The sequence below is a fragment of the Triturus cristatus genome, chromosome 9, assembly GCF_964204655.1.
Source record: "Triturus cristatus chromosome 9, aTriCri1.1, whole genome shotgun sequence".
Lineage (NCBI taxonomy): Eukaryota > Metazoa > Chordata > Amphibia > Caudata > Salamandridae > Triturus > Triturus cristatus.
Window position 1 is genome coordinate 448,115,739 of NC_140592.1, and position 23,496 is coordinate 448,139,234.

General features: G+C 43.6%; 1 protein-coding gene across 1 annotated transcript in view; it reads right to left on the reverse strand.

Annotated features, from left to right (window-relative positions):
* The window catches only part of LOC146798113 (cytochrome P450 2C16-like), a 383,825-nt gene extending 362,270 nt beyond the window's left edge, over positions 1 to 21,555 (reverse strand). Inside the window, exon 1 of the mRNA XM_085625338.1 lies at positions 21,334 to 21,555. Within this exon, the coding sequence (XP_085481464.1) occupies positions 21,334 to 21,513 (180 nt within the window). The 5' untranslated portion in view covers positions 21,514 to 21,555. The remainder of the gene's footprint in view (positions 1 to 21,333) is intronic.
* Positions 21,556 to 23,496: the final 1,941 nt, after the last annotated feature.

Genomic DNA, 23,496 nt, shown 5'->3' on the forward strand with positions numbered 1-23,496 from the left:
GTCCTGATCCCCAAGAGGTGTCCCACCAGTCCTGGACCCTTGGTTACACTGCAAAAGGTGCCTAAATGGCCATTTTCCAAAACTGAGGACAGAAGTACTCCGAGAACCAGGAGGAGACAGGTGCCAACCTGCCCGCCTATCCGTCTGAGGTGCATCGCCAGTTGGATTGACTTCGCAGCTTCTCCAGGTATGTTCTTCTCTGCAGCAACAAATCCATTTCGGTAGTCCTCCACCAAAGGGGCATCCGACCTTGTACAACTGTCTTTGGGTACAAACCTCTACTTCGTCCCGGTGGAGTTTTCTGACTTCCATTTCTCCAATTAAGTCAAAACGTAGAAATCTTCACAGCAGTGCCCTCCTCGTTGCTAGAATGAGTGTTTGTTGGCTTTAGGGCTCTGTGCACTTTACTAATTCCAACCAGTGCTAAAGTGCTTGTATGCACACACCTTTAAACACAATAAAATTGACTTGAACTCAATTGTCTTATTTCATATATTTGTACATCCCTAGGAAAGTGGAGCTATATTTATCCAGGGGCTGTAAATTGAATAGTACAAATGGGCTGCAGCACTTAGTGTACCATCCACTTAGTCAATCAATCAATCAATCAAAAATGTATTTATTTGGACCAATGGCCTTTAAACAATGCAGCATTAAAATATGGTAACAAATACATGTATAATAATAATTTCCATCTAGTAAAACCATAAATAAATTGTTCAGATAAAACCTATATTTCAATAAAATCTGTATACAGTTCTTAAAAATACACCACACTTCTACTTGTTTTCAATAAACACTGCGCTAACTGCCCTCATAAATCTACCAATAGCGCATGCTATAGCTAAGAAACGCATCTCAGGTAAAAATTCTGCTGCATGCCCTTGAGTCATAATTCCATATTTCAAGAATATTGGGCGTAGCCATTGTCTCCGCTGTTGTCTGAGTTTTAAGCAATGCAACAGAATATGCAACATATCACATTTAGGTTTGAAACCACAGACACAATTCCCTCCTAAGCCGATCATTTTTGCTTTTTTCATATTACCTATCTTACAGGGTTTGAGACCAATTCTTACTCTCAGCCCTTTGTTTCTTAACAACGGACTTGGTAAAGTGTCCACATATGGGTAGCTCACTTATTTACGCCACACATTTAACTTAAAATAAACAGATTTTTTCTCTTTCAGGTATTGGTGGTCATTTTCATTGGACAATTCTTTGTCTAGCGCCTTTAGCTCACTCTTGGAGACATCAATTTGTAAGGACTGCGGATGCTGCTGAACTTTCATAGCAGTGCAGATGGTGGCCAGGTTAGCCCTAACCCTTTTTGCCCATTTTAATTCACTGCACACAATTTCATTCGTGCACCACTGAGAAATGTTTTGTCCATCTTCCCCATTCAGTTTCCCCCAGAATCTTTGTAGGGCATTTGCGGCCAACATATTCCATGAAATCATGTCAGTTTCCATTCCTATTGCTTGGATCATAGCAGAACTGGGGAGTGACAGTAAATACTTCAGACATTTTCCCTCCTCAGCATCCCACCTGTCTTTTCCACTACTAGGTGGCAACCCAGCTCCATATTAAAGTTGTGGGGGATCATTGCTTCATAGGTTTTTAGCACCGGTCTGCATGACATATCTCCAAAGGACTTATTAAACTTTTTCAGCCCGCACACCAAGGCAATAGCCCTAGTCTTTATGGCCACTAGGTGGATATTCCATTTCAGAGACTGCTCAAACCAAATTTCAAGGTACTTGTATTCAGTAACTACTTCCAGTCTCTCAGATCCTAAGTGCCAGTTAAATTTGCTTTTAGTTTTACCAAAGCAAAGCACTCGAGTTTTGTCCACCATCCACTAAAGTAATCCTTTAAATCATGTTTCAGGTCTACCGTTGCTGCCTTTGTGCAGTTTTAAACTGCCAGTTCCACCTGGCAAAATAAACCTTTACCAGGCCTCAACCTACCATTTTAATGCATGTAAGTTAGCCTTAGGGTTGGCCCTAAGTAGCCTATTTGGCAGGGTGCATTGTGTTTAAGAGGTTGGACATGTACTTTTGAGTTTAACGTGTTCTAGTAGTGAGAAACTCCTACATAGGACTACCTCTTCAATAAGATAACAATGGGTTCCCTTATTATATTTAATAGGTGGTAACTTTCAATTGGGAACATGGACAAATGTCGAGTGTGGTTTGGAATTGTAATTAAAGCCAGCGTTAATTGTAAAGTCTGGTTTTAAGTTACAATTCTGAAGATGCCACATTTAGAAAGTTGCAAAAGAAACAATCGATGGATGGAATGCTGGACAATGCAGACATTCACCCCCAGTCACAAGGATCTGTGTTTAATCCATCATTCTTTTGCTCACCACACCACCCCAGTTTGGACCCAGTCATATGCAAATCAGTCTTGACTCTGTTCCTTGTGGGAACAGTCCAGCCCGAACTGCCAAGCCAGGTCCCCCCTGGACCGGAAACAAGCATCCTGGGACAAAGTTTCAGGGCACCACCCTTCATCAGAATGGCTAGCTTGAGTCCAGTGGTGTAGTGAGCACCGGACCCACGTCTGGGCTTATCCTTTCCACTTAGGGTGACATATGCAAAAGAAACAATTGATGGACGGAATGCTAGACAATGCAGACATTCACCTCCAGACACAAGGATCTGGGTTTAATACACCATTTTTTTGCTCACCACCCCACCCCAGTTTGGACCCAGCCATATGCAAATCAGTCTTGACCCTTTTCCTTATGGGAACAGTCCAGCCCGAACTGCCAAGCCAAGTCCTCCCTGGACCAGAAACAAGCATCCTGGGACCGGTTTCAGGGCATCACCCTCCATCAGCCAGGCTAGCTTGAATCCATTGGTGTAGTGACGACAGAACCCATGTCTGGGCATTTCCTTCCCACTTAGGGCGACATATGCAAAAGAAACAATAGATGGACGGAATGCTGGACAATGCAGAAATTCACCCCCAGTGAAAAGGATCTGGGTTTAATCCATCATTCTTTTGCTCACCACTCCTCCCCAGTTTGGACCCAGCCATATGCAAATCAGTCTTGACCCTGTTCATTGTGGGAGCAGTCCAGCCCGAACTGACAACCAGTTCCTCCCTGGACCAGAAACAAGCATCCTGGGACCGGTTTCAGGGCATCACCCTTCATATGGCTGAATACAAACTGGAATGGCATGGTGAGCAAAAACACAATGGATTTAGGCCCGGATCTCTGTACTTGGGTGAATGTATGACATTGTTCAGCATTCTGTCCATCAATTGTTCTTTTTGCATTTGTCACCCCGAGTGGGAAGGGTATGCCCAGATGTGGGTCCCGTCCTCTCCATGCCACTGGAGTCATGCTATCCTGGATGATGAGGGCTGAAAGCCTGAAACCGGTCCTAGGATTCTTGTTTCCAGCCCAGGCAGGACCTGGCCTGGCAGTTCGGGCTGGACTGTTACCATTCGGTGCTTGGTCCAGACTGATTTGCATATGGCTGGGTCCAAACTGGAATTGCATGGTGAGCAAAAAAATGATGGATTTAGGCCCAGATCTCTGTACTGGGGTGAATGTATGAAATTGTTCTGCATTCTGTCCATCAATTGTTCTTTTTGAATTTGTCACCCTTAGTGGGACTGTGGTAAATATTCTTTTTACCTAAACTGAATTTCATACGGAATCTTTAAAATAAAGTAAAATAGCTCAGAATAACAAGAGGCAGAATCCGTGGTATAAGAGGTTTTCTGAATGGGCTTTATTCCATCCAAAATGGCCGACTCGAGTGGCGGCCTTCAGGTTCCGTCACCACGAGGGTTCAGGAAGTGAAGTACAATACTTTATTGACAAGAAGTAACTTTTATAGGTCTTACATTACAATGAAATGAATGCAAAAGGCGTAACAATTGATAAGAGAAATGACATCGTGGTACGTAATCGAAACTAGGCGTAATAAGGAGCAGAAAGAAACATGATTGGCTCTGATTATCATGCATAGGTGGATCTATAAGATAATACTTAACATAGATGCGCGCGCAACAGCATGACGTGTGATTGACGTGCAACTAGGGGGTGAAGGGGACTTGACATTTAGCTCTACATGTGGAGACGAGAAGTCTGGGGGGTCAAGTCAACCTAATCCCAAATCATATCTAACATCCTATGTTTAGAGAACTGTGTTATCCACAAGGGAAGGGCTCTCGGACAGAATCTATTCTATACTGACTGTGTGTGCGTGCACAAGCGTCTAAGTGTCTATATGAGATGCAAGGGGCAGAAACTTTCCATGGTAACAGGGCTATGAATTACTTGCATGAGGACAGAGAGGCCGGGCCTTTTGCTTGGTAACTGGAAGAATGTTTACTTAAACTACTAGACAGGAATGCATCGGCTGAGGAGCAAAATAGATAATTCGAAGGTGAAATACAGCTTCTTGGCAGGCAGGCGAAAACTGGCCGAGGCAGGCACCGTTAGCTGCACAGGGAGTAGGACAAAGTTCATGGATACAGATGCGAGCTCAAGCTGAAACTGTCAGAGACAGAGAGCAGGGAAAGGCTTTGAGGAAAGAATCGGGCCTACTTGCCTGAACTGTAAAAATGGAGTACCTTAGCCATATAAAGTCGGTGGCTTTTCATACTTAGGAATCGAATATCCAGCCCATTGATGACGGATCTGACAGAGAACATGTTGACGGTGGACGCACATATGTTTGCGTTTTGGAAACTGGAACTGGAGGGAACATACATGTACTTGTGACATGCACATAGAACCGTTGGGGTCCAAGATAGGGGACATAACTGATCAGGAAAATCCACATTTCCACATTCCCTCCTTGTCCCCTACTTGCCCTTCAAGAGATATCAATCTTCATCATTCCATCGATTTGCTCATGGAGCATCATTTCTTCTTCCTTCTTCTTCCGGCATTTTGAACGAGAACCTTGATATGGAATGCATGATGTGGCACACAAACCACAAATCGCTGGTCCACATTGCAGGCATAAACAACAACTGAAGAGCATAAGAAGGCCAATACCTAGGAAGGATAGAACTCTCCATCCCCAGGCTGATATCACACTCCAAAACCACCCGGACCACGTCCAAGTGCCTGGATTTTCGTGTATCTGGCTCACAATCTTATGAAGGCGTGTTATAGCTTTATATACAGATGGCGAATTTTCTGGTATGAATATGCAGCAGCTGGATCCGATGACCCTGCAAGCTCCGCCCCTATCGGCCAGGATGACGTCAAGGACAAGACGATTCTGGAGAACAACAATTCTCATGACTGATTGTTCCTCTGTCAGATTGCCTAGGGCGGCTATAGTCTCGTTTACTACAGCTTCAAGAGTCTTGGTGAGTCTGCGTATCAGCTTACTATTTGATATTGTACCTATATAGGGAAAGATACCTTTATTGAAATCTACATACTTGTCCCATGCCGTCTCAGTATAATCGACAACTGGGAGATCTCTACGCTCTCTTTTGTGTACTAAATGAACATTTCGATAATAATCAGGTGGAGCTAGGAAAACAGGTGGCAGAAGGAATGCTATGTAACAGGTACCATCCCAATCTAGAGGCAGACGCATATATGCCGTCTGACCACATATAAAGTAAGAATGGCGAGAAGCTCTAAATGAAGATTTACCTTGATCACTATATTCTACTGTAGTAACGCATTGGCTATGGCCCATATGTATGGAACCAACTTTTCTTACACATAATTCACCCTTAACTGGAAATACTGACATAGTGGGCAGAATTAGTTCAACTTCGGATTTGACATTCAGAATCATAAGATTAGGTGTAAAATTACCTAATTTATACACTTCATTTTCTAGATCAGTTCCTGTTCTACTGGGGCGACCCTCCTTATTAGGATGACAGGCTTTGAATAAAACTAGATTCAGATTTCCCCATATCCAATGTTGTTGATAAACTGCTGTGTCTGGGTCTATGGAATTTAGTAAACTAAACCATGCTCCACAGGAGCCATTGTGTGTGAACGGATGTGGAAAGAAAGGCAGAACTCCTTTGTTATTCTGATAGGGAGGGAGTCGGCCACACACCCAACAATTGGTGGCATTACTAGTCTGATGGGAATGATGTAACATACTAATGAAAGTGTTATTGCGCAGCGCAAGTCTATAAGATAATTCATGTGGCGGTAGGTCACTAAAAGAATGTTCAGCAGTAATATTATAAACATGTCTAGAAATAGGATGATATATGTGCAAAATCACACTCGTAATGATTATTAAAACACTCAATAAAAACAGAATTAATAATGTCCTCACACAGTAGCTACGCAGTGATTTACAATACGCCTGTCGTTTCAACATTTCTCTGGTATTTTCTCTACTCAGGTCCAAGGGATACATGTCAGAGACAATTCAACCGCTTCACCTTGGAGAGGACTTAAACAATCAAATTGCTCGACTGTTTGGGCCTAAGTTTTAATTTATAGTTCTGAGAGTCATTCCTTTCAACAAAGGGAAGTTTTGAATCAGTCTGTGAGGGAGTGCAGGGCACAGTGTCTATATCCGAGGATAGTCCATGAAATTTCTTAACGTGGCTGGAATGTATCCATCCTTTGCGGCCCTCCACTTTCACGGCTGTTCTTGTGGTCAGCAGGACTAGCTTCGGTGTTTTCCACCTGGGCTCCAATTGGGTTTTCCGATCGAAATTCCTCACAAACACCAGATCCCCCGGAGCAACGTCATGGGGTTTCACCTCAGTGTTGTCAGGAAAAGCTGCAGCTACCTGTGAACGACAAGATTGTAGTGCAGACATCAAGGAAGCCAAGTAATCTGTCAGCATATTACAATTAACATCAGTTATTTTACGTGGTATAGGCGTCCCCCACATATTTGGTGGTCTTCCGAAGATCACCTCATACGGGGATAGCCCTGTTCGAGAGTGTGCTACCATTCTTATGTAAAATAGTGCAACTGGTAATGCTACTATCCAGTCAACACCTTTCTCCTTACATATTTTAGACAATCTGATTTTCAAAATTTGATTATGTCGTTCCACGAGACCTGCTGCCTCGGGGTGTCGGACACAGTGGAATTTCCACTGATATCCCAACAAAAGTGAGACATGTTTCATTAATTCGGATGAGAAAGGCTGGCCGTTATCTGAATATACAACACGTGGTAAACCGTACCGTGGGAAGAATTCTCGAACTAACTGTTTGGCAGTAGTCGGGGCCGTGTAATCTGATACTGGGTACGCCTCAGTCCATCGGGAGAGAGCGCAGACAACTACCAGAACATATTTGAATCCTCGACATCGTTCCATCTGGATATAATCCATTTGGAGCACTTCAAAAGGATGATCAGGAGTCTGGAATCCACCCTGTTCTACGGGAACACTTTTTCCCGGGTTGAACTGACAACATATCATACAGGTACGGACCTTTTGTTTAGCTGCTGCTCGTAAATGTTTATTGAACCAAATGTGTTGAATGCTATCTAGCATAGCTTTCTCTCCTAAATGCGCTGGGCTGTGAATTGTAGCTATAATGGCTTGGACCATAGAGTCAGGAAGAAACCATACAGATTTCTCCTTCGTCATCCATCCCTGATCTGTCTGGATCCCTCCTAGTTCAGTCCATTTCTTTAATTCTTCTGCAGTAGCATGTGTCTGTATGTCAATTACGTCAAGTGCGGGATCCTTAATTGTCATACACTGTGTTGGTGTCTGAACTATTGGCTTTGTCATGTCTAATGTGCGATTCTGAGCAGTCTGTTTAGCTGTTCTGTCAGCTAAATCATTGCCTTGAGAAATGATATCAGTAACCTTCGTGTGTGCTTTACATTTCATAATCGATATGGCAGTTGGTAGATGTATTGCGTCTAACAAGGCATGAATGAGGGTTCCGTGCTGAATGTGGGCACCATGGGAGGTTAAATAACCTCTCTCTCGCCACAGCACGCCGAAGTCGTGTACAACTCCGAATGCATAACGTGAGTCAGTGTATACATTAACTTTCTTATTTGTGGCTTGAATACAGGCTTGTGTTAGAGCAATAAGTTCTGCTGCTTGGGCTGACAAAGTATCTATACAATTTGTCTCAATAACTTCAGTGTCTGTTGTGACTGCATACGCGGCCACTAAGTCTCCTGTACTTGCTCTCATGCACGATCCATCTACATACAACGTCAGGTCTGGATCTAACAATGGAACGTCTGTCAAGTCTTGTCTAGGTTTCGTCTTTATTTCAATAATTTCAACACAATCATGAGCTAGTGGGTCTGTTCCAATTACAGGTAATAGTGTAGCAGGATTCAATGTATTACACCGTCGGATCTCTATGTGTGGCTGAAACAATGTCAGTTCATAACCGGTAAGTCTTGCTATGGTCAAGTGTTGTGTTTGTGTTCGGTTCACAAGAACTTCTACTGCATGTGGTACTTGTACTGTCAATGGATGTCCTAACACTATGGCATCGCTTTGTCTGATTGCTAAAGCTGTTGCTGCCACTGATTTCAGGCACGCGGGCAAAGCCTGAGCTACGGGATCTAATGTACTGGAAAAATAAGCACATGGCTTGCGTGATCCTGCTTGTTCCTGTGTGAGTACTGACAAAGCAGTACCTTCGCGTTCTGTGACAAAGAGTGTAAAATGTTTGCTATAACATGGTGTTGCTAAAACAGGTGCTTGACATAAAGCTTCCTTTAAGCTTTCAAAAGCTTGTGTATGTTCCTGAGTCCAAGGGAGAACAGTCGATGTGGCTGCCTCCTGTGTGGTTAGCTGAATGAGTGGTTTTGCTAGAAATGCGTACTGAGGGATCCACTGCCTACAATATGAAGTGAGGCCTATGAAAGCCCGCACCTCCTTTTGTGTCTGGGGTATTGACATGTTAGCAATTAACTGGATGCGATCTGGTGTAAGCTGCCTTCCCTCCTTGGACAGCGAGTGACCAAGATAAATAACTCGCTGGACACAGAATTGCAGCTTAGAAGGAGACACTTTGTGCCCCTTGTCGGCTAAAAAATGTAAAACTGTCAGAGAAGCCTTTTCACATTCAGGTTCGCTTCTCGCGGTGATCAGCAGATCATCGACATATTGAAGCAGTGCAGTATTGACTGGCATGTGGATACTGTCAAGTTCTCGTTTCAGTGCTTGGCTGTAGATGCTGGGGCTTTCTGTGAATCCTTGGGGAGCGCGTGAGAATTTAAAGCTGCGCCCATTTAAACTGAATCCGAACAAATATTGGCTTTCCGGATCTATTGGGACGCTAAAAAAAGCATTCTTGAGATCAATTACAGTAAAGAATGTTGCTTCGGAATCAATTGCTGTCAATAATGATGATATATCGGGGACCACAGGAAATTGTGGCACAATGCACTTGTTTAGTTCACGCAAATCAATAACCAATCGGTATACTGGCGGAGCAGTAGGGTCAGTTCGTTTAAGAATCGGAATTATCGGCGAATTACATACATTGGAGTCTGTTTCTACAACTACTCCTTGGGCAATTAACTCATCAATGATTTTCAGCAAAGCCACTACAGCATCTTGCGGTAACTTGTATTGTCGCATTCGTGGTAATACCACTCCTGCCTTGAGTGTAACTGGGTATGGTGTAATGTTCATGCAACCAACATCAGTAGGGCCTTGTGCCCATAGATGTGCTGGTAAAGTCTGTAGTCGGGGATCCATGTCTCTAGACACATAGTGACCTTTAAAATCACGTAAAAACAACCTTATTCCTCCCGGAGAACAACATATTATGGCTCCTAGGGCTTTCAGAGTTTTAATTCCTAACAAATTTTCTGGGCATGATTTAGTAAGCAATAAATCTGTAGTTCGTGTCAAAGGTCCTATCGTAAGTGGAAGAGGCTGTGATACTTCGTTAACAATAGGTTTTCCTGAAAAACCAAGGGAAACATTTTGAGAGCCTGAGAGGGGTGCCCCTGGAACTTCACTACGTTTTATAGTTGTTCGACTTGCCCCTGTATCGAGTAAGAATTTTCTATCTTGACCTAATAATTCACTATGTACATAAGGTCCTTCTTGATCTACAGGAATCTCGATAAGCGGTAAGTCAACTTCCCTCTCTAGGCTGGTTCATGCGTAACGCTGATACTCAGGATATTCATACTGTGCAGTCTGATACATTTGTCGTGTGGTGGTTTGTGTGGCAGTAACAGGCAACGGTGGTGCAGCTGGCACAAACTGTATTGGCTGTTGTGCGGCTGGCATGGCCTGGGAATGTGGCATAGCTCCTTGTTCATTCTGATCTTGTCTGAGTGGCCGTGATCTTTCTTGTGTTTTACCTATGGCGATATTGTGTTTTAAAACTGGACAATCGTGTACATAATGACCTGGTTTTTTGCAATAATTGCATGTCCCTTTTACCAGTCCTGCTGAATCGGAATGTGTCATACCCTTTTTATGTCCTTCAGCCGGTACTGTCTGAGACACTAGCATTTTCATTTTTGTATCTTTCATACGTCTTTGTTCGTGTTCTTGTTCATCTCTAATTCTATTGTGATGATACTGTAACATTTGTAGCATTTGTGACGGAGTGTTACTTTGCCAGGTACTCTCGAATTTCAATATTCTATTCTTTACTGGAGGTAATGCATTTTCTACTAATTTTGTTACAAATAAATGTGGATACGACTCACTACTTGTTTTTATACCACTATTTATTCCAAAACATTTTTCAAAACGGGCATAATAGTCACTTGTGTCTTCATCATGCTTTTGTTTACAGGCCGTGATTGCACCCCAATCTTCCTTTTTCGTAGTTAACAAACGTGGCAGTACTTGTACTAGTAAACCTGGTAATGCTTTGACTTTATCCCCGAGCCCTGAACCTGCAGCTCGGGCCTTTTCTTCCGTTTCTAATGCTGTCCAATCTATCTTTTGGTCTCCCACTTCCCACTCTTTTTCTTTCAGTTTTTCATAAATACCAGCAGGTAAGAGCACCTTTAATATCGTCATAATATCAGGATAGGTATACTCTCCCATCAGCAACATGTCCTTAATTTCTCGGTGGAAACCCGCTGGGTCTTTGTCATGACTTGGTACTACTTTCTTCATTTCTAACAATTCAATTTTTGATATGGGTGTGTATACAAATACACGGTGAAACTCATTGTCTTCGCCTTTTATTGGGTGCACTTCTCGTAAGGGATTTTGTCTATCCATATAATACGGCGTTCTTTCTCTGCGGGGCAGCGGGAAAGAATCCGGATTTACAAAAAGGACATACTGTTTACGTGACACTAATATTTCTTTAATTAACTTGTTACTAGAACCTCTCCATCTGTTCGTGAGTAGTTCCGTTAATATATCAGGTAAAGGACCAGGGTCAGCATGTTGGCTCTTATATAGTATAAGGAGTTGCTGAATCATATAGATTCCAGCTAAACGTTGTTCATCTGCACTAAGGTTAAAAAACGTGTGTGCTACGGTCTCATCACCGTATTTTTCAGGACTGTCAATCCAGTGAACGGCTGATCTGGCCAATTCTTGCTCATCCATGGAATCGAGGAGGTGGTAACCCCTTCGTTCTCGTAGTAGTTTATCTGCGGCTTGGAACAGATGTTCAGGAGACTTTAAATTTATTACAGGCGTCGGATACGCTCTGCTATTATTTGGACATACAGAGTGTATGGGATCAGAAAAGCATCTAGTATTATCACAGGATCTTCCTCTGCCTACGTATGCTATGGTTTCTGACTGTCTTGCGGAATTCCCTGATTCGGAGACTTCATCTTGCTCGAACTCGTCTGTTTCCAATCTTTCTTCGTGAATACGTTCTATTTCCCTACGGATTTTTCGGCACATGGCTATTATACAGTTTTTCTTATCGTGTCTCCCTTCTGATATATTCTGGCTCCATTTTGTAAGAATAAGCATTGTATTCGGGTCTACCCCCGGACGGTCTTGATTTCTGATCACGCAGTTTATGAGGAAACGTAACAGTTCCCCCTGTATCTCTACTTTCTGGAATTCCATAGCTCTGTTAATACATTCTGGGTCTCGCCCTGTTTGGACAAAATGATATATGTTATCTAGATGCGTAGTCATTCCTGGTAACCTCGCTAAATACTCTGCGGCTCGTCTGATACGTAATGATGCCAGGACCATTTCGTCCTCTTTACCGACCACCGGGTCATATCTACAATCTATAAGGAGTTCCTTAAGCGTGCGTTCACTTACGAATTTGGGTGTACGTGAATGCGCTGATTCTTGAAAAATAAGTTTATTTATTCTAGGTGGCGTAAAAGTATTGCTTGCACCTCCCGTGGCCCCTTCAGGGGCGTCGGGTGTGAATGGATTTGTCGAACGTGATACAGCAACTATAGGTGTCGATACCACTGTAGAATCGATTGCGGGGATAGATGCGGAAACAGATGTGCTTGCCGGAGCTCGCGTCGGGACTTGCTGTTGCACGGGGACAGATACCTGATCCTGACGTTGAATCCCTCCGCCAGACGGTCTATGTGGTGTGGGGTTAGCATACTCGGGAGCTGCGTCATCTAGATATGAGGAGAGAAAAACATCTTCTGCGGTTCTGGGATGCCCTTTTGGATGTACCTTAATTGGAAATAATGGGGGTGGCAAGTCTTTTGGCATCTCTGGAACAGCCTTAGGTAGTCCTTCGGCTAGGAGGGGATACATACCACTCATAAGAGCGTTTCTTTGTCTATCTACTTGTTCTGATTTTACTCGGATACCTTCCTCAATTAATATATTTTCTTGAACTTCCTTTGAACTCTCTTTACTCCTCTCTTCTTGTCTACGTGCTTTTTCTGTACGTCTATGAGATTCTTTACGCCATAACTCAACAGCGTCTTTCTGTGACTGTCTGACTTTTCTTTTCCATAACTCTTCCTCCACTTTCATGATGCACTCTGCATCCCAGGTTCCCGCTGCGGGCCACCTTTGACTTTCCGGCAATCCCTTGGTATAATCTACCCATAGATCAAGGAACAATATGGCATCTAAGCCATGCTTGTGGTACATAAAATGCCCTGGAGTGTCCCTAGGAGGAATAGGAACTGCTTCTTCAAGCACCCCTTTTCTGGTAGTAATCTGTCTTAACTTCGAGAAGAGCGGCATATTGACAACTGATCTGATACTTACTCTTGAATTCACTTAATACGAAAAACACAATAATGAACAGTGAACAAAGAACAATCATTCATACCACAATATGCAAGACATTTGAACACTTTAAACATTTAAACATTAAACATTTTTTAAAAATGACCGACGATGATGACAGTCTGCATAACTAATCACCAAGCTGAATTCTTGACAATAACTGAATACTTCGGAATACTTGATATACTGCTAAACAGTACATATACACTGCTAAACAGTGCAGACCGGATTTGTGTACCCAAATCCGTCTTGACCGGCACAACCTATGTGCTGTCAACACGCCTCCCCGGCGATGGTACTCACCGAGTAGCTCCTTGAAACGGAAGGCCTCAGAGAATGAACGGGACTCGATGACTGCGGACAGCGGACCCTCTGGACATCGGGATTTCGAAAACCTGGTGGGCCTCTGTATACCTCGGATCTTGCTCTCTCAGCTAGGCTCTGGTCGGGATACTTCGCACTTCTCACCGCCTCGTCTGGGTTGATCGCAGCCTCAGTCGCCCCCGCTTGACCGGAGGGAGCTTACAGGAAATCCTGCTGGTACGCGTTTATGGTCCGTCCAGCTGTGGCAGGAGACCGGGCCTGCAACGCACCGCCGGCGCGTGAGATGAGAAAGTGTCCCTATTCGGGCGCCATTATGTGGTAAATATTCTTTTTACCTAAACTGAATTTCATACGGAATCTTTAAAATAAAGTAAAATAGCTCAGAATAACAAGAGGCAGAATCCGTGGTATAAGAGGTTTTCTGAATGGGCTTTATTCCATCCAAAATGGCCGACTCGAGTGGCGGCCTTCAGGTTCCGTCACCACGAGGGTTCAGGAAGTGAAGTACAATACTTTATTGACAAGAAGTAACTTTTATAGGTCTTACATTACAATGAAATGAATGCAAAAGGCGTAACAATTGATAAGAGAAATGACATCGTGGTACGTAATCGAAACTAGGCGTAATAAGGAGCAGAAAGAAACATGATTGGCTCTGATTATCATGCATAGGTGGATCTATAAGATAATACTTAACATAGATGCGCGCGCAACAGCATGACGTGTGATTGACGTGCAACTAGGGGGTGAAGGGGACTTGACATTTAGCTCTACATGTGGAGACGAGAAGTCTGGGGGGTCAAGTCAACCTAATCCCAAATCATATCTAACATCCTATGTTTAGAGAACTGTGTTATCCACAAGGGAAGGGCTCTCGGACAGAATCTATTCTATACTGACTGTGTGTGCGTGCACAAGCGTCTAAGTGTCTATATGAGATGCAAGGGGCAGAAACTTTCCATGGTAACAGGGCTATGAATTACTTGCATGAGGACAGAGAGGCCGGGCCTTTTGCTTGGTAACTGGAAGAATGTTTACTTAAACTACTAGACAGGAATGCATCGGCTGAGGAGCAAAATAGATAATTCGAAGGTGAAATACAGCTTCTTGGCAGGCAGGCGAAAACTGGCCGAGGCAGGCACCGTTAGCTGCACAGGGAGTAGGACAAAGTTCATGGATACAGATGCGAGCTCAAGCTGAAACTGTCAGTGACAGAGAGCAGGGAAAGGCTTTGAGGAAAGAATCGGGCCTACTTGCCTGAACTGTAAAAATGGAGTACCTTAGCCATATAAAGTCGGTGGCTTTTCATACTTAGGAATCGAATATCCAGCCCATTGATGACGGATCTGACAGAGAACATGTTGACGGTGGACGCACATATGTTTGCGTTTTGGAAACTGGAACTGGAGGGAACATACATGTACTTGTGACATGCACATAGAACCGTTGGGGTCCAAGATAGGGGACATAACTGATCAGGAAAATCCACATTTCCACAGGACGGGTATGCCCAGATGTGGGCCCGTGCTCTCCATGCCACTGGAGTCAAGCTATCCTGGCTAATGAGGGCTGAAAGCCTGAAACCGGTCCTAGGATGTTTGTTTCCAGTCCAGGGGGGACCTGGCCTGGCAGTTCGGGCTGGGCTGTTCCCATTGGATGCAGGGTCAATACTGATTTGCATATGGCTGGGTCCAAACTGCAATGGCATGGTGAGGAAAAAACAATGGATTTAGGCCCAGATCTCTGTACTGGGGTGAATGTATGACATTGTTCTGCCTGCATTCTGTCCGTCAATTGTTCTTTTTGCATTTATCACCCCGAGTGGGACAGGTATGCCCAGACGTGGGTCCCGTGCTCTCCATGCCACTGGAGTCAAGCTATCCTGGCTGATGAGGGCTGAAAGCCTGAAACCGGTCCTAGGATGTTTGTTTCCAGTCCAGGGGGGACCTGGCCTGGCAGTTCGGGTTGGACTGTTCCAATTGGGTGCAGGGTAAAGACTGATTTGCATAAGGCTGGGTCCAAATTGGAATGGCATGGTGAGCAAAAAAACGATGGATTTAGGCCCAGATCTCTGTATTGGGGTCAATGTATGACATTGTTCTGCATTCTGTCCATCAATTGTTCTTTTTACGTTTAGAAAGTTGATATTTTCTTGTTGTAATCAATTGGTGCCTACAGCCTATTCCTGGGTCACTTGACAGGTGTAGTTGGTCTTTGTGAATTGCTCCCAGATAGTGAGACAAAATTAAGATAGGTGTTGGCAGGATAAGACACTCTGGGGCATATTTACAAGCCCCTATTGCCACAATTGTGATGGCGATAGGAGCTACGCCTCATTAACAAAGCAGCGTTAAGCCACTTAATGTGGCTTAACGCTGCCTTGTAAAAAAGGCCCCCTTTTAAGCTGCACTTAGAGTGAAAGGGGCGGGCAATGGGTGTTGTGGTGGGCGTTCCGCCTCAACACCCATTGATTTTGACTCTGCCTCCCATTAACAAGAGCAGAGTAAATAGGAGGCAGCACCAAGATTAAAATCGGGGAAAACCTGGTGTTAAACAGGCGAAACAATGAGAAATACTTTATTTCTCCTCATTTTTGCTGTTTCCATGTGTGCTACCTTTGACAGCACACATAGAAACAGCAAACCGGAAATGATTGTTTATGTGCAGGAAGGTCCTCCTTCATTTAAAAAAAAAAAATGCAAGTATACAACTTCTGAGAATCTGGGTGCTGGGACCAGTGAGATGCATTTAGGATGGGCCTTGGCCTAGCATGTCACAAGAAGGAGGTTGGATGCAGCTTCCCCAGACAGTGTAGTTGTATTTCCTGCATTCCTGTGGCAGGAGGATGGAGGCACAGGAACTGAAGTTAGGGAGGATGGAAATGTAGTTAGCTTTATAAAATCAATGAGGTCCTTATTAGCAAATGTTGCACAGCTGTCTCACCTGACCCCAATTCCTGGGGTGTTTTCAGGCGGGTAGGGTGCTCAACGCACTGGTGGCAGGAGAAGAGCAGGGACTGCCCTCCTCACCAGCACTTACCTTCAACAGCTTGCCCGCCGGTCTAATCCCCTGTATCTTTGCCCGGTTCCTCTGGGAGAAAATTGTTAGGAGGCTCCTTTGGTGCCTCCATTCTGCAAACAATTTTTTCCCCAGAATCCTCTAGTGAGGGTTCATGGGATAATACCTTCCCAATTCAAGATGGCGGCTGCCCATTGACTTCCATTAGACCTTACGCTGTCCATCATGGCGTCATCCTTTCCTGGTATAATTTCCTGGCCTTTGGGATATAAAGGGCCTGAGAATTCTTTCCCTTTGCGTCGCAACACTTTGTCAGTGCTGTTGATAGCATCTTCTTTCCCAACTTGTTCCTGGTTCCTGTTTGACTGTTTTTTCTCCTTCACTTTTCTGCATATTCCTTCAGCTCGCCCCTGGGTGTTCTGCCTGTTTCCTGGATTCCCTCTACCCACTCCTGGATTCCTCTGCCATCTTGGAAGTTTTTTACCCATTGGGCATTTTCCTCTGTCAGGGGCATCTTTTGTAATGCCCTATCTGCTTTGGTGCTGCCCAATGTTGATGGCATCATGGCTTCTAGAAGGGTAGCTGTTAAACCTCTGGCAGACCAAGACCATCAAGACTTGGATCTCCGCTCCAGCCGCTACCAAGGGTCTTCTGTTGGGTGTCAGTCCTTGGCTTGCAACTGCAAAGGGCTGCTCATCAGTTATTTCTGTGTACGAAAAAGTGATGGATGGAATGCTTGAATTGATCGCAGCCACTGGTAATTACTTGTCCCGCATCGCAATCCATTATTATTCTGCACACCATGCCCCCTCAGATTGGACCCAGCTTTGTGCAAACCAGTCTCAACCCTGCTCCAGTCTGAACAGTCAAGCCAGAACTGCCAGGATAGACTCTCCCTGAACTGGAACACAAGCAACCAGGACTGGTTTAACCCTAAATATGGGTTGCTTGTGTTCTGGTTCAGGGGGGACCTGGCTTAGCAGTTCCGGCTAGACTGTTCCTATTGGAGCACGGTCAAGACTGATTTGCATATAGCTGGGTCCAAAGTGAGTCCAAAGAAGTGGCATGGTGTGCAGAATAATGATGGATTGGGATGCGGCTCAAGTGATTGCCAGTGGCTGAGATTAATTCAAGCATTGTCTCCATTGCCTTTTTGTACACTTATTGTGTCACCCTAAGTGGGACGGGTATGCCCAGACGTGGGTCCAGTGCACACTGTGTCACTGCAACCAAGCTATATCTGGCCAATGAGTCCATAACTAGGATGAAACTGGTCCTTGGATGCTTGTGTTCTGGTTCAGAGGGGACCTGCATTGGCAGTTCAAGATGGATTGCTCATATTGGAGTGGGGTCAGGACTGATTGCAATACCTGGGCCCAAACTGAAATGGCATGGTGGGCAGAATAATGATGGGTTGTAATGTGGCAAGATCAATTACGAGTGGCTGAGATTATTATAAGCATTCCATGCATCACTGTTTTCTATACTGATTAGTTATTTTTGCGTACCGCCATTCGGTAGGAGGTAGGGGTTAAGGCTGGGTGAACAGATTCTGTTGATAAAGGTGAAGAATTTTCCCAAGAAGGCCTTCCCTTGTTCATGTCCCTGATTACTGCTTCAGAAAGGCTGATGACAACCAGTTACAGAGATCTCATATTTCAGTGGGCCCTTGTTTTGGATACTACTGCTTGGAGCCAGTTCCAATGCTGCCTGCGACAAGAGCCATCATCTTGCACAAAGTCTGTATCTGAGCTATAGCAATTAAAAGACATTTTTAAGAGCCCCCTTCTCCAATTTATTTCTGAAGCTGTACACAACGTATACACATTTCATTGCTGGCAAATGAGTCTAAAAGAGGGACTGTAAAATGATTGCTCCAAAGGACACAGGAATGGAGGAAACACAAAAATTCTGTTAATTGAAAGTGCCATATTTACCACAATATTTGTAATACAGTAAATGAATAAAATATCGCTCTCTGTCTCTTTTCTTCTGCACCTTTGATGCATATATGTCTTTCGCTGATTAATTGGAAATATTTCTTACATAATGCAATGACAATGGTCAATTAGTTATAGTCCCATTTCATTGCTAATAAAAAAAGAGTATGAGTTGACCATATGGTGAGGAATAGATACCACTAGTAGAACCTTCACCCCCTAGCTGTCCTCAACGAATTATTCACTGTCCTCAGAGAAAGAAGCAGCAGTGGTCAACTCTGGTGTGCAGCTTGAATGTTCTGAACCATCTTCCTTTAAGAATAACCTTTTATTCCCTTGAGAATTCCTGCCTGAGAGAGAGTAAAGGCAGTGATGATATCTGGCATGTGGCTTGAATGTTCTCGAATTTGCCAGTTCTATCGAGGGTGTCCGAAAGCTACTCATTCCCTATTGATGGAGTTCTGGCTAGAGAGAACAGCACTAATATCGCCATGATTTTGCTTGGGTGATCGGCCATAAGAGTTGTTCCTAACCCACCCACTTTAAAATCTGACTTCTCTTCTGCTGTTCTGCCATCATTGGCAAATGGGCCTATTGCATGCCCAGTTATTATTGAAGGAAATTCTCTAACTGCTCCCACACAGATGATAAACTTAGCTCAGATTAAAGGACGTTGGTGTGTACCCACAAGTTTGACTCCATCTATCTTACAATTTACCGTCACACTCCATGCACAAGTGCACCTTCAAGATTGTTGTCAAGAGATTGCAGCAAACCCCTGATACTCCCACATGATGCTTAATATTTTTCATATAGGTCAGACTACGACCCCACAACCTACCAACCAAGTGCAAAGACCAAAAAGATGGTATATCTCTCAAAATCCATCTATGTCTCTCTTTACACTCTCTACTAGATATCATGCTTGAGCACAACCACAATTATGCTATGAAATTATTTGAACACATTCCTGGCCACAGCACATGATGCACAATGTTTAACATATAGGCTAGACAATATCAACAGGCACATTAAACAGGGGTGAATATTCGTTGATGACCCGGAAGTGTTTTGGGGATTTTATCGGGGACATGAAACACTATACAAGTCTTTCAATACAAAACAGTACAATCCTACAAAGGTACTTTTTTCTTTTGTTGTCCAACCTTTCCTGAATTGTGAAGCCAGAAATCACTTGTAAGACCACTATAAATGTGTTAAGGTGTTTATGTTGATTACAGGTTAGACAACCCTCTCCATCTGGTCTCGCTGTCTCGAAGACTGGTGGCAGTATAAAAAGCAGGGGATACATGGGTTTTATTAGAGTAATGGGATACTCAGTCCAACAAAGGGAATGCATTGGAAGATTTTGCCTCATCCACAAACTACAACTGGTTTCTGAGAGGTGGGCTTAGGAAGCAGTATGTGCAGGCTAGTATGCCTACTAAAAGAGTCGGCTGAATGTGGACTACAAACTTGTGCAGCACGCACCGTGGCTTAAATGTAACCCATCATTCACCCAGTGTTAGCAACCCACACTTACTTAGCTTCCATACGTGATGAAGGCACGAGGCTCGAGTCTGGGGCACTGAATAGTCAATCTCCTCACAGTGATACAAGCTAAATGATGTCTTGTGCCCAGCCAATATTAATATGCTTCTACTAAGACCTATCACCATGTAGCCTGGCTTGCTAGGGCAGTAGTCAGTCTTACTCACAATGGGTACAATTTTGGTGTCCACAGTCATCAGAGCTCTGCAGAACAGAAAAGCAAAAGGATGAAGCAGTTCCAGGGGACACACATGATTGTTCAGTTCACTTGATGTAAATATAGGGGTAGCTAGACTAAATTAGAGCGTAGAATGTTATGGCATTTTCGAGCCATACAGAGGACTTTTCTCCCATTGATTTAAACATTTCTGATCCAAGGAGTGCAATCAAATAATGTATGAAATAATCACACTCCTTTAATCCTGCAAAGTAGCATTATGATTAGTCTGACAACATTTTAGATTTTCTATAAACTTCCCCAATGCATTCTTTGTTAATCCCACAAGTACCACAATACAGTAAAGATGGAAGCACTGTTTCATTGTTGGCCTTATTTATATGCAGAAAATATGAGTTGCCTAGACTCAACCACAACCCTCGTAGGTTTTTATTCTCGTTTACCCTGTAGGCTGACTACTGGCTGCACAAAATCAATGCTATTTGTTAAAAACTATAAAGTATTTTAACACGATGATAATCAATAAACACAAGTTTAGAACATTAACTTCTGTAATGTGATTGCAACGAAAACTCTCAATGATACTGAGTTGGTTACTTGCATAAGGGACCCTTAAACTGGTGCTAGTTTAAAATTATCAACCTAGATCGTATTTGACTGGGGTTATCCAATGGTAGTATGACACTGGGATACAACTTTTCTAGTTATGGCTTTTGCTTTTACAAACCAATTATTTTCAGGTGTTTTATTCTGAATATTTGAACTGAACCAGAATTCCGATGCCCAGAATACACAGATGCGTTGTATGAAAACACAGGACAGAAAAAGAGGTGTTCCAAGAACATGGAGCCTTTTCAAAATTCTCTATATGGCTACAGTGCATTCTTATGACTTTGTGAGTAAGAACGAGTACATAGCTGTAGAACAGTACAGAGCATCACCTATTCTTGTAAAGAACCTACTCATTTTTATCATTAGCAACCTCTTTAGATTAAGTTAAAAGAGTGAGAGCATTTGTTTAGTAAATGATAGATCCAAAATGGGCTTCCAAAGTCACTGTATCTTGTCCCTTGGTATAAAGAGTTACCACCATTTGGAAGATGTAAGTTTACCAGAGCTTCTTTAGGGAAAAACTCACCAAGTCTGTGAACAACATTTACTCTGAAAAGAACAGTCAGTATCAAGCTTCCATACCTTCAAAATTGACTTGACCATGTTTTTGCTATCCAATTGGAGAATGTTCCCAAGAAATGGAAGAGGAATGGGTCCAGGTGGCAGTTTGCTTCTTTGGCATGTGGATTTCCAGACTGTGATGAAAACCAGGCAGGTCAGGGTGAGAACCAATGAAAGGAAGATTCCACCCCCGAGATCCATAGCTGAGAAATACGTGTCAATGATACCAGACCAGTACTGTGTGCTCCAAAAAACAAGATCTGTGTCTTGTGTTTTCAGTTTTATGGAGGGATGCTTAAACGTTAACAATGAGCTGTTTGTCCAGTCTTGCAAATAAATGAATGTTTAACTTTGAGAGGCAGTAGGTCAGCTGGCAAATTACACAGCACAGTAACACTAACATTTCTTTCCAAAAAAACAGCTTGCATGAAGGCTTTGGCTCTCCTTGTAATACACTGAAGGAGAATATTGATACAGAGATATGTTTTAAAAACATTTTAGGGCAAAAAGCACTAAGAAAAAGTAAGGTGCCACTCAGAAGCTACTGTTTGCGGTTGACCAGGACTTAGGCAAGAATTCAGGCCGACTGCAATGGAGCAGAGGTCAGGTATATCAAGCGGGTCGTCCCGGTCAAAGTTTTTAGTTCCTGATTTAGTGTTTGCTTATGAAAGTTGAATCCTTCAGTGGGGCAAGATTGAAGGCTATATACGATGACATCCCACTTAAGCCATTCTTTTTGGTGGGAAAAACTCAAAGCAGGAACATTCAAATTCACTCCTAGCAAAGTCCTTATGGAGATTTTTTGTGCCTTTGCCAGTTCAGGACTAAGGGCCTGATCTAAATCTTGTTTGCATGGATACTGCGTTGCAACAGGCATGGACTATCCATACCACCAAGATTGTGGTCCACACGCCCAATTTAAAAGCGGACAGCCCTTTGGTTTAATCACGGTGGGGACTACTCCATCCCTGCCGAGATTAAATCCCTTTAATGGCGCGGTGGAGTAAGAGCCGTCAGAGGTTAACTTCTAATTCTGCTCATCAAATTTACATGGGCAGAAATAGAAGTCAATTTTTACTGCTCGTCATTGCCAGGAAAACCATTGCAGCAAGGGTCAGTGAACACTACAAAATGCTCCACTCACCATGGGAGAGGACTTCTACGGCGAGGGGAAAATTTTCTTCTTATTTTTTATTTTTTAAATTAAAAAAGAAAACAATTTGCTAAACAGACCCATCATGCTTGACAGAGCTGTGGGCGGAGTTTGCGGAGTTGCGCTATGCAAAACTCCGCAAAGTGGAAAAAAAACTCTGCCACGCTACGAGGAGCTCTGCAAGCAGCTGAGTGCAATAGAAAAATGCCATTCGCTGTGATTTTCAGTGCCAGATGCTTGTCCGCACTGTGCAATCATCGCGAATGGCACCATGCACAGCGCAAGCGGGCGCTGCTTTCCTTTCTGTTGCTCGAGTAGATATTTACTCGAGCTGCAGCTTTCTCACTGCGAACAGGCAGTTTCTCAACGCAAGCAGTCGTGGGCATACGTGACCACTCACAATGAGAAACCTGACCTCCCGCTTTGTGAAATCTTGACGGGAGGTTTATTTTCCACGCTTGCGCTTGCCAACTTGATGTTGAGGATCCAGGATGAGGAAAAATGTCACGGGAGGTGGATTTTCCTTGTATCCGCTCACCAACTTGACATTGACAAACGCGAGCGAGGAACAATGCGGAGTGCGGAAAACTCCGCAAACTTCACAAGTGGTGCGGAGTTCACCGGCCAGGCTTACAAATTGCAAAAAAACATTGCCAAGAACCATCATGATGGCAGTTCCTGGCAATACTTAAAGAAAGGACTGCCAGCTTGTCAGACATTTCATAATTTGGTGGGTGGAGGTGCAGTCAAGGTGGCGGAGTAAATTATCCCATCACCCTGAGAGTCTGCCAAAATATAAACCTGCTCCTTAATGTCTTTTTTGGAGCTCAAAAATCTCCAGCGAGGCAAACCTGGAAGCTGAAGCCAGGCACTTCTCACCGAAGCAAGATACCTAAGCCATGAGGGTCCGCTGAAGCCTTCTTTCAGGTGGTACCACTCTGAGCAACACTAACCTCATTTTCTTGTCTGCCAAGGTTCCACCTTGGGTGGTTAGTCATGATCTTCAGGAGTTTGAAAATTCGAAGTCCTAA